Below are 12,086 nucleotides of genomic sequence, written 5' to 3' on the forward strand. Positions count from 1 at the left end.
GGTCTCGTTTTAATAAACTTGCCTCCACGTTGGTAATAAATCAAAATTAATTGTCCACAAAGACCTTTAACATGACTCGTTTATCTATCTTCCAAGCCACTACATACATGCACTTGCTATTTGAGACCAGGTGTTTCTATATTAGGGATGGGCAAAATACCCATGGGTTTGGATAACCGCGGTTACCCGTCTATTTAAAGTTTACTTTTACGGTTATGGGTAACCGTTTAGACGAACAAACGGTTATGTGTATAACCGTTTATTCGTGAAATTTAAATGGGTGGTTATAGGTATTATCCGTGGTTATAACGGGTATCCATCGGTTATGAGTATTATCCGCAGTTATAACGGGTATCCATTTACCCATTTGATTTATACATATATATATATATATATATTGTATATTCAAAAAGAAAATGTAAGATATTGTGTAACACTGCGATGCGACGTTGACGATCATCAGGTCCTTTCCTTTCTAGGTGCTAAGATCTCAGAAAGAAAATAGAAGGTATTGTGTACCATTGCGGTGCGACATTGACGATCATCAGGACCTTCCCTTTGTAGGTGCTAAGATATATATATATATATTAGAGAGGAGAAGGACTAAGGATTGCTTTTGTTTGCCCTATTTTTTATTTTTAACCTGATAATTGAGTGTATAATGTAAACATTCTGTGATCACTTACCTATGTTGGATTCATGCTAATTGGTGTCGGTGTTTCTAAATGAGATACTAATTCAATTTATACATTTCTTTTGTAGGCCTCTTTGGTGACAACGAGTCGATGAGACTTTTTGATTGAAGTGCTAAAGCATTAGTGTTCGAAAGTGTTTAGTTTTGGAATATTTTGAAGCTTTGAATCATATAGTATTCAAGATAATGATTACTTTTTGTTTTTAGAAGCTTTACTTTGTAGTCATACGCATTATAATTAAAGACTTACTTGGGTGTAGCAAAAAAATATCGTTCGTAAATTATTATTTCAATTATTGGAATTATATGAGAACTTAAATGATTAAAATAGGGAAATGTATGCTAAAATGTACCTATAATGGTGTTTAATTGTCAGAAAATGAAAATTTTGACAAATTTTTCTTTTGTAATTTTCAAGTTATTAAAAATAACATGTAGATTGGTGAAAAATGGGTAAATGGGTAAAAAAAGGATAAATGAGTTCAAAAACGGGTAAATGGTTATGGTTAAATGGGTAAACGGTTATGGTTAAATGGATACACGGTTATGGGTATGGTTAACCGTTTATAAACGGGTATGGGTATAATCGTTTATGCAATTACTCAACGGGTAAACAGTTATGCGGGTATGAACATAAACAGTTATGAGTAAATAACTGCGGTTACCTGCTTGCCATAACCGTTGCCCATCCCTATTCTACATTCACACTTTGATTCGGGAGCTACATCGCGAATATTGTGCAAAGGGGAAAGGGCGAACATCCGCCCACTCTCTGGAAATGACGAAACTATACTCCAGTAGCGCGAAGGTAATAATGTCCTACGATTTGAATATCCTTGTGGAGACGACGATAGTTGACGTACGCAAATGGAGGTAGAATATAAGGGGGACCCTAATCTCCTAAAGCCACTCATAAAGGAATCAAAATTAATTGTCAACAAAGACCTTTAACATGACTCATTTACCTATCTTCGAAGCCACTATATACATGCACTTACTATTTGAGACTAGGTGTTTCTTTTGTCCTATTGTTACCTCTCGAAAATTGACATGCTCCGCTATAAATGTAGCACTTTTTATTCATAGAATAAGTATAACTAAGTTAAAAAGTAAATTTTTTAAAGTACACCTCTATTAAGTAATAACCTACGTACTGTATGTAGAACTCTTCATTAAAAATCTAAGTGCTTTCAAGAAAGCTCTTGAAAGTGCATCTTGAATAAACACATAGCAGATGCTTCTCCAGATAGCAATTCTATGATCCATTTATGTTTTTAAGTTTTTTTTGTCAAAAGTAGTTGGAAGTGTAATATTTCGTCATAAAACCCTTTTATCTCTTAAGAAGCAATTCCAACATTTATTTCTTTATACCAATAAATTTGCTTGCAAGTACAGCCACATCAAGCTCAAAATCTCCTTCCTCCTATTATAAGCTAAAAGGGAAAGAAGAAAACACACCATATTTTTTAACCAAAAAAATATTTCATAGGAAATAATTTTCACACATTATTTCCCTTCCATGCATGTTTTCTTTATTTCTAACCTTTAAATAAATAAAAAATTAATAGACATAAATAAATAAAAATGTGCAGAACGAGAAAAATAATGTCAAAGAAATTATTTCCCAATCTACATGGCATATGCAAAGATAAAGCCTATGACAACCTCCCGTCCACCCAACTCCTCAAAAGTCCAAACCTTGATGCGAGAAGCCTTATATGGAAAGATCATTCCTTTTTGGATTAGTAAATATCCTCTTTAAAGAAAGTAGATCGAGTTGCAATTTGCAAAGGCAGAATACTACTCTAAACAAGTAGCACTCTTTAATATTTCTTTAATCCTTTGGGGATGCTAAACCACTGGCGCCCGCATTTGTTAAATGAGTAATGGGAAGATTAATTTTTTAGACTAAATTTTATAAATTTTATGACATAGTTGTTGACGATTGAATTATTACTTAAATTGATTAATGTGTTTATTTCACATTGGTAATACGTTATATAGTTTGTAATTTGGTCTAAAAAATTAATTTACCTAGCATTACTCTTGTTCAATTATAGGCATCCCCATGCAATGCATTGACTCCTTTTATTGTATAAAAACTCGAAATATCTATGTTTATATCATGACTTAACCAAGGGCTAAAGAATATTTTCTGCCCACTTACATTTCCACATTTGATGACAGTATGAGCTGAGATCGTTTTCGTGATGTGGGGAATATACACCAAATCCTTTTTTTGGGTTTTGTCAACCGTACCAAATCGGTGCAACTACTGGCAAAAATAATCCACATATAGTGAGAGAGCTTTTCAGAAAGCAATCTCATTTGGAACCTCATGCATGCTAATCAAACGGTCCCAAGGAGATTGAAATCAAATTTACATAATCGGCATGAAATTCCATTTGAACGAGCATTCCTACCAATATTCCATTTGGAGGGGTAGATCTTGTCGATTAACTTGGTTCAACAGTCGTTCCAGGTCCAGCACTAACATCAGTAGCACTACGTACTATGAGTTGATTAAGCGAATGTTGCACCGGTTGACCAGATCGAGATCAAAATGCATACCCACTTCTTCTGCATTGGATCCAACATGAGCATCTAAGGCAGCTTTAAGGTTGGTAAGGGAGCAAAAAGATCTCAAATACATTGAATTTGACAAACTTGAATTCTATTAAATACATGATTTGTTGTAAAGAATAAAAGAAATTGACTGAAATGAGGATTTTAAAAATTTTAATTGTTAAATTGATAAAATCAAATAACAACAACTTAATGACATTATTGATTAAATATTAATAACATACCGACAAAATCTCAAAAAATTAATAATTTTAGCAATTAAAATTTGTATTTTCATTATTCAGCCAATTTCCAAAAGAAATAAACCATTTAAATCTTTGATAGGCTAGCAAAGTTGGTCATGAAATGAAATAAGAGTTATTTATTGGTTTGGAATTAGTTCTTCTTTCTCTTCCTTATATTTTCATGCTGCGAAGGGCCCAAGGGGCAGATTAACTAACGATTTTAGGGAGTGCTGGTGGTGTCACCGCAAGTGGAAATCCTACTTTCCGTGATCCATTTTTAGTGAATTATCTTTTTTTTCACATTTATTTATGACGAATTACTTCTTTTGGTACTTTCAATCGAGATAATTCTAGAGTTTCAATCTATGTTTTGCACAGGACTACTAAAATCTCGGATCCGGCCTTGCTAGTTGATCACCTTTAATCAAAATCTCATGTATCCAAATTTTTCCTTCTATTGACTTTATATACAAGCTTTTCGGTTCTTTTAGGTTCTCTTCATCAGTTGAATGGGACGCGAATCTTGTTATCCTACTCATTAGATAAACCCAACTTATTTCTCCACTTAACTAGATTCTTCCGAATAAGATCAGCTATAGGCAATAACGGATAAATACCAAAATACACTAATCTTATGATTTTCATTCACTTAATTATTAATTGTTGATATGTGAATATTTACACTAAATTCATTAAAATTATAGAAAGATTTAAATTTGAGTGCAAAAGATAGAGCAGGTTGTCAAATCTGCTCACTTAATTATTAATTTAGTAATAAGTATATTCAAAAGATGATAATTCATGTCTGTCTATATATATTGTTTTCTTGTATGATAAGGGTAACTCAGAAATTTAACGCTGCCACAATTTGCATGCAATATATATGTTATGCCACTTGTTTGTTCCATATCCTTCATATCGCGATACATACATGAACAAAAATATACCAAAATTGGAAATGACAAGTTTCGCCTCAACGTTCTTTTCAGAATGCTGGTCTGGCACATGCATGAACAGATATATATCAGTATCATTCATGTATGCAAGCATACCAAATAAAAGAAGTTGGGGCTATGCAATAAAATTAATCAACAATATAAAGAGTAATTTAACTTTGTTATAAAGCATACATAGTGTCCCTTAATTTTTTGTCCCTTAATTTTTTCGACGTGGAATTCACGCTCCCAATGGTCAATCATGTCCTAAACAGAACCAGTGATTCTAGCTAGGGTTACCATCAAGTAATTAACCATGCATGCAAAAAGGGTAATTTGGGAATCGGATTACAATAGCAATTTATCCTACTATCCGTAGCTAACTTTAAGCTTTTATTCTGTGGATCAAACTAAAATATTGCAAATCCTACCATGCACATTGAATAAGTAACCAGTATAAATAGACCTACAATGCACCTCAAGTTACTCATCAAGATAAAATTTCTACAATTTTAACACATACACAAAGCAATTAATATCTAGCAATGGACACAGTGGCAAGATTGGTGGATGAGAAGCCATTGGTGATCTTCAGCAAGAGTTCTTGTTGCATGAGTCACTCTACAAAGTCATTCCTACGTGGGTTTGGAGCAAACCCTACAATTTACGAGCTGGATCAAATGCCGAACGGGCAGCAGATTGAGAGAGCACTGCTGCAGCTCGGTTGTCGGCCAAGCGTACCTGCTGTGTTCATAGGGCAGCAGTTCGTCGGCGGAAATAATACAGTCATGGGTCTCCATGTACAGAATAAGCTTGTCCCTCTCCTCATGAGAGCTAAAGCTATTTGGATTTGGAACGAAAAGTAGTGTGTGTGTGTGTGTGTGTGTAGATTTAATATTCAGTTATGTACTGAACCCTAAATTCTAAACCACCGGCCCTACGAAGGGGCCGGTTCGATCTTTTTGTACTTTGATCTAGGTATATGAGTACCAAATTGAGAACTTCTGTCACTACGTTTATGAATACTGTAATTGCATATACTTCTAGCTCTTTCTTTCCTTAATTTTTATTTTTGTCGGAGATTACTTATGTATTGTATTTGATACAAAATGCAGTGGGTTGAAGAATAACTCTCTATCTACGAGAGCAAACCACTTACAACATTACAAGCAACCCATTCACTTTTTATCTCAACCTTAATTAAGTTCGAGAAGGATACATTAATTAAGAGGCCTTTGGATTTTGTTTTCTGAACTATAGATTACGTACTGAAACCTTCTTATGAAATATAAATCTAGCTAATTAAGGGGAAAATCTGGATACACTTGTTAATTGATGATTTGGATTACAACTCTTCTTACTTTTCCATTACCAGTGAGCCACCGGACCTTTGGTCTCAAGACAAAACTGCTCATGTAATAACGTGATAAATAATGGCAGTGAGAGAGTTATATGGTCCACCTTGCTGGTACGTTTGAGCAATTAGATTCTGTTGAGCTCTGAAGATTTTAAGCTACTTGCATGTACCATGTGATAAAATTTGTATATTAGCTATAATAGAAGGGCTTTATGCAATGAAGATGTTATTGTGGTATTATTATAAACATTGTCACTCATGTATTATCATTGGAGAAGGTTAAACTATATGTCATGTGTATTTTGTATTTATTTGAAATGCTCCTATAATGATGACATTCTCATTGTTTAGAAGAGCTTGAAAAGGATTTCATGGAATGATCGAATGAGTGCACAACAACATATTTTAGTGTTTCAAAGCAATAATGTGATGCTATGTATATGTTTTTCTTCACATAACATTGTCTTTTTACTCGAAGCACTACGGCACCAGTGTATCCATTCCATGCAAATCTCTCCCCCGGAGTTGACGATCGAATGACATCATACTATGAATAATCACGTGTTGCATGAGAGGTCCCAGCTGGATGCTCACATATGTCCTGCAAAAATGACAAGAAAACATGGAATAGGAACCACGTGATGACAAGGAAAAGAAGAAAAGAACAACTTATCAGAGCTTTACACGTACAAAAAAATGCCATATTGGGAATTTTCTGACGTCGATAAACTTCATTTTGTCTAGGGTTTTAGCTGTGCTGCAAACTAACGTACGTAGATTTCTATCTGGTGGATATTTTAAAACCAAAACAAGCAAAGTCGATAATAACGTTTTGTGATGCCACGAACCGTCCTTGCATTGCAAATATCTTTTATATATTCTTGTTAGACATATGTTATCCACAAAAATACATTCCCCACTTATCCAGAAAAAGTAAAATTTAAAATTGACGTCCTACCAATTATTCTTATGCATGCAGCCTATTGAAATAACAAAACCACGTCTCATGAATTTGAAAAATTAAGGCTAAATAGCTAAAATGGTCTCTGAGATTTGCATAACCCATCACTTTGGTTCCTAACATTTCAAATCAATAAAAGTGGTCCCTGAGATTGTCTATCATCTATCATTTTGGTTCTTCCGTTAAAAACTTCGTTAAGTGTCCCGGAGCTCTTGGCCAGAAGTTTGGGCAATTTTCAAAGTTTTGTAACTCAATCGTTTCTTAACCAAATTCGACCCATAATATATCAAAATGAAGATAGGTTAGAATAAGATTATACCTATTTGGAAGCCCAATGGCTGCCGGAGATGGCCGAAAAATAGCCTCAAAGTGGACTGGTTCGAGGGAAAACTAGAAAACTCGCCGGAAACTGGGTAAACTTTAAACATTCATAACTTCTTCAATCCTCAAAGAAATCAAGTGATTCAAAAATGAAAATCATACTTCTCAATAAGACGAAGAGAATGGTCCTTTTTAGACAGCTAAATCATTACGGTTTGTCCGAAAAAAGGTTCGAAAGTGGCTAACTCAAGACCAAGACAACCACTTTTGTGCCGTTTTTCGGCCAAACCACGTCGAGTTAGCTATCGAAAAAGGTATCATTCTCTTTGTCTTGTCAAGAAGTATGATTTTAGTTTTTGAATCACTTGATTTTGTTGATTATTGAAGAAGTTATAAACATTTAAAGTTTATCTAGTTTCCGGCAAGTTTTCCAGTTTTCCAGTTTTCCTTCGGACCAGTCAACTTTGAGGCTATTTTCCGGACATCTTCGGTAGCTATTGGGCTTCCGAATAGGTATAATCTTATTCTACACTTTCCTATCTTCATTTTGATATATTATGGGTCGAATTTGGTTAAGAAACGATTGAGTTACGAAGCTTTGAAAATTGCCCAAACTTCTGGCCAAGAGCTCCGGGATACTTGATGGAGTTTTTAACGGAATGACCAAAATGATGGATGGTGGACAATCTCAGGGACCACTTTTATTGATTTGAAATGTTAGGGACCAAAGTGATGAGTTATGCAAATCTCAGGGACCATTTTGGCTATTTAGCCAAAAATTAATGCAAACTATTGAGCTAGGTGCTTATATAGTTATTTTCCTCTGTTAAATTTTTGAATTGGTTTGCCACTTAGTACTACGGTATAATAGTGTTTCTTTTCACTTAAGTGAGAGATCTTAGCTTTGATTTTCGCCAAAGACGAATTTGAATCACATTATTGCTAACTCATTGTGAGGCTTAGCCAACTTCCCTACCCCTTTAATGTAGATAATATCGTTTGTGCAAAAAAAAAAAAAGGAATTGGTCTACGTAGGTGTCCACTATTAAGGGAATATTTTTGATCATCACCTTATTTATTACTATTAGATTTGTTTAAATTTCGAAATCTGTGTAGTGAATATAGACACAAATCTCAAAACTTAAACTCATCTAATGGTGATAAGTAGAATGGTGAGCAATACCACCACTTGAGAGTCGTGAGCAAAGGTGCAGCCCACCATTAATCAACATTTATATTGTTTTAACTTAATTATATGCAATCCAATTGGTTACGAAATCATTACGAGCTTCATTAGATTTCTAAGGTGATACATATGCTTCAACATCTTGCATGCAAAAGCTTTCTAAAAATTTAAGAAAATTTGCAGGAACTTTTGCTAATAAGTTATAAACCTACAAGTATATACAAAAGTTGTCATTAGATTTAATTTTATCGAAAAAAATCACAATATTCAAGGATGAAATCAAAAGGATATTTATGAGATTTAAGTAAGAATATATATGATTTGATTACTTATAGTCACTTTAAATTAATAAGCTCAGGTATCAGGTTCATATATTATCAATATCATCCTGATTTTGTTAATAAAATGTATATCGTAGCTCCAGACAAATCTAACTTTATGAAAAATATTATCCGGATGGCATGCTGATCAGTTGCATGAACATTATGCTCTTGAAACCCTAATCTCAGAATAAAAATCAGACAAAATCAGTTCTATGATCATCCGGAAAAGCTATATATACCTACGAATGCGACTGGCTTTTATATATATATATATATTTGAACAAACTAATAAGTGGCATTTGCAATAAGAACCGATCGTACGTGAAGGTTTTGTTTCTTTTTTTGACGTTAGTGTTTGCTACCTACCCACGTGAAAGTTCTTTATTCAAATCTTGATTTAGTTTCTTTTGATTGGACTACTCTGCAAAAGGTACGTACAAAATTCTTAACGGGTAGCTTATATTACATCCTTAAGTTATGATTCTTTATCGACGAGATCATGGCTCGAATTTGATTATAGGGGTTAAGATCCTTGTTTGACAACAATGCTCACTACAAGAAAAATGGACAATAACTACGGAAAAAGCATGGTTGTTGTTGAAGTAGCTATTGCTAAAAGCATGACAAAAATCGGAAAACGTTATAGTATTGTTATAATTTATTACTTTTAGGCATGTTTTTTGGCTTTTTATCACGCTTTTGGCAATAATTACGCTAACAACAACAACCACGTTTTGGTCATTCAGTTGTCAAAATGTGAGTGCATAAATAGCAAAATGAGCTATGGGGTTCCAATATCCTCCCATTGCAGCATATCAGTTTAAACTTTTTATCTTTCTGAACATCTAATTATCCATTATAACGATGAGCTTTCATTGTAAACATATTGTTTGTCAAGAAAATAGCAAGCTTTTAGTCATACTTGCTAACAGACCACATAAACATAATATTGGATTCCTAAATATATAGGTCATATTTTGCATCTCTTCTTCTTCTTCCTTTTTTTTTTTTTTTTTTTTTTTTGAGAAAGATGTTTAGCATCTCTTAAATTAATAAAAAAAATAAAAAAATAAAAAAACACATGTTATGGTATCTTCCCCTACTTGTACGGTAATCACGTGGATTTATTAAAAAGGAAGATTAGCCTTTATATTAAGCATATTTTGTCCCTCACAAAATCGCTTTTGGTGCTTCAACTGAAATGGATGGGAATCTTTCGCCCCTTCGGATAAACCCACTTCAGCTGTCTCCACCTCAGCAGAATATAGGGCAGATGCTCCAAAACAGATAGGGTAGAAAGATGGTGTCCTTTATTTCGATATGGGTTTAGCTATCTACATACATATTTTTACTTTTCATATATCGTTATTAATTTTTGGCTGTTAGATCGAATGATTTGAATAAAATCAATGAAGAAAAATTAATAAGAGTGTAAAAAGTAAAAAAAAAAAGTGTGTAAATAACACTACCCTTTTAATACATGTCCAAAAGCTTTATTACCATAAATTCCACTATTTCCACCTGCTACAGTGACATCCTTCAATGAAACCCTATCTTTATTCAATCATATTAGAGCCCTTTGGGATTTCTTCTTCAAAAATCATTTCTGCTTATAAGTGTTTTTGTTAGAAGCGTTTTTATAACAAAATCCGTTTGAGAAATTCATGTGCTTTCTAGAGAAAAACACTTGAAATGCTTCCGAAATAGCTCTTGACAAAGAATCTATAAGAAATGCTTCTATAACCTAAAAACACTTCTAAATTAATCTGCAAACGTAGCCAGAATCACTTTTAGCTGTTAGAAAGCACATTAAACCCTTGCAGATTGCTACTAAAGAAAATTTTAACTATTTTTCTACAAAAAATTTTAGATTTGCCCACAATAAATTGTTCCAACCGAGTCTCAGCGTCTTTGAGACAAAAATACCACCCACTCTTCTTTCCAAATGAATACAAATGCAACTGCAAAGAAATAATAAGACTTGAGATAATCGACTGAATGCTTATGATTGATATCAAAGGTTACCATACAAGAGACCTAATTTAAGTAGGGTATATTAATACAGTTCAATGTATAAAGATACAATACATGTACTCAGTTCAATTTACAAGGATACAATACAGTAACTATTTCTAGAAGAATCTGCGGCATTAGCTGGACTATGGGCCGTCTCTCTAATAGCAACGATTGTACCCTAAGTCTGAGTTTGTTCGTAGCACTCATAATTTTCTTTGCAAAAAGCGGCCAAAAATATTTTTCGCTATCTAAAAATGCTTTTAGCCATTTCAACCATTTCAAAAACACTACCAAATTATCGTTACGTTACACTGATGATTAGGCCATGAATATGCCTCTGTCGTACACATCTTTTGCAAGTTGTTATTCCACAAGGACATTTCCAAAGGACAACACTAGTTTGAAGAGAGCCAAAAAGGGGTCATTATCAACTAATTATTCTATCTGCCCCATCTGCAAAGCAATGCAATGCACTATAAAATAGACCACTCGAGTGTTCTAAGTTCCTCACAGCAAGAAGCTAGCAAGCTCGACTAGTTCACTTCAGTCTTCACAACCCACACATTTCCCTACTCTTTTAATCGTTTGTCTCCGGGCTCTGACTCGCAATGGACACGATAACAAGCATGGTGGCCGAAAAGCCGGTGGTGATCTTCAGCAAGAGCTCTTGTTGCATGAGCCACACCATCAAGACACTCATATCGAGCTACGGGGCAAACCCAACTGTGTATGAGCTAGATGAAATGCCAAATGGGCAGGCTATTGAAAGGACACTAGTTCAGGAGCTGAGGTGCGAACCAAGTGTGCCAGCCGTTTTCATAGGGCAACAGTTCGTTGGCGGAGCTGAAAAGGTCATGAGCCTCCAAGTCAGAAACCAGCTTGTCCCAATGCTCATAAGGTCCAATGCTATTTGGGTTTGGAATAGAACCTGAATGACATTCTCATATATCTATAACATATATTATACTATAAAATCCAGACCTACACTACTTAACAAAGCTCAAATAACAGTTCTTCTATTCCCTCTTAGCATTTCTTGTTTCGGTTGGTATCATGAACGGGAGTCAGTACGAGGTCGATATATACTCTATAAAGCTAAGCTTTTTTCACCTTCTTTATCTTGTACTAGTACTACCCTTGATTTCCTCTTGTCGAAGTGGATGAACTTGTATGTCTTTAGTTCCTGTAATCTCCCTTAACTATATTATATGCATGTTTAATAAAAGCAGAGAGCACTCATATACTTAACTGCAATAGTTCTACAACTGCTCAGCATATAGCATCAACCGAGATTTATGAACCACAAAAATATGAAAACTTACTGATGCTGAACTTACCTCATGCTCAAAGGAAATCCATCAAACAAGAAAATGGGACCTTAAGTTCTCTAATTCGTGGTTAGGATGCCACGAATAGGTCTTGCATTTTGCTTTACTTTATTCTGGTTCTGAAAAAAATATCCACTAAAGTTGACATTTGCCCA

General features: G+C 34.3%; 2 protein-coding genes across 2 annotated transcripts; both read left to right on the forward strand.

The window, feature by feature from the left end:
* Positions 1-4,944: 4,944 nt before the first annotated feature.
* On the forward strand, positions 4,945-5,479 carry LOC126616454 (monothiol glutaredoxin-S6-like). The gene has a single exon (XM_050284508.1). It carries the CDS (start codon positions 4,985-4,987, stop codon positions 5,303-5,305), a length of 321 nt encoding a protein of 106 aa, XP_050140465.1. The 5' UTR covers positions 4,945-4,984; the 3' UTR covers positions 5,306-5,479.
* Positions 5,480-11,056: 5,577 nt separating this feature from the next.
* Positions 11,057-11,851, forward strand: LOC126617279 (monothiol glutaredoxin-S6-like). The gene has a single exon (XM_050285306.1). The coding sequence runs from the start codon at positions 11,212-11,214 to the stop codon at positions 11,533-11,535; it is 324 nt and encodes a 107-aa protein (XP_050141263.1). The 5' UTR covers positions 11,057-11,211; the 3' UTR covers positions 11,536-11,851.
* The last annotated feature ends 235 nt before the right edge of the window (positions 11,852-12,086 follow it).

Source organism: Malus sylvestris, chromosome 3, assembly GCF_916048215.2.
Source record: "Malus sylvestris chromosome 3, drMalSylv7.2, whole genome shotgun sequence".
In the NCBI taxonomy this organism is placed as follows: Eukaryota; Viridiplantae; Streptophyta; class Magnoliopsida; order Rosales; family Rosaceae; genus Malus; species Malus sylvestris.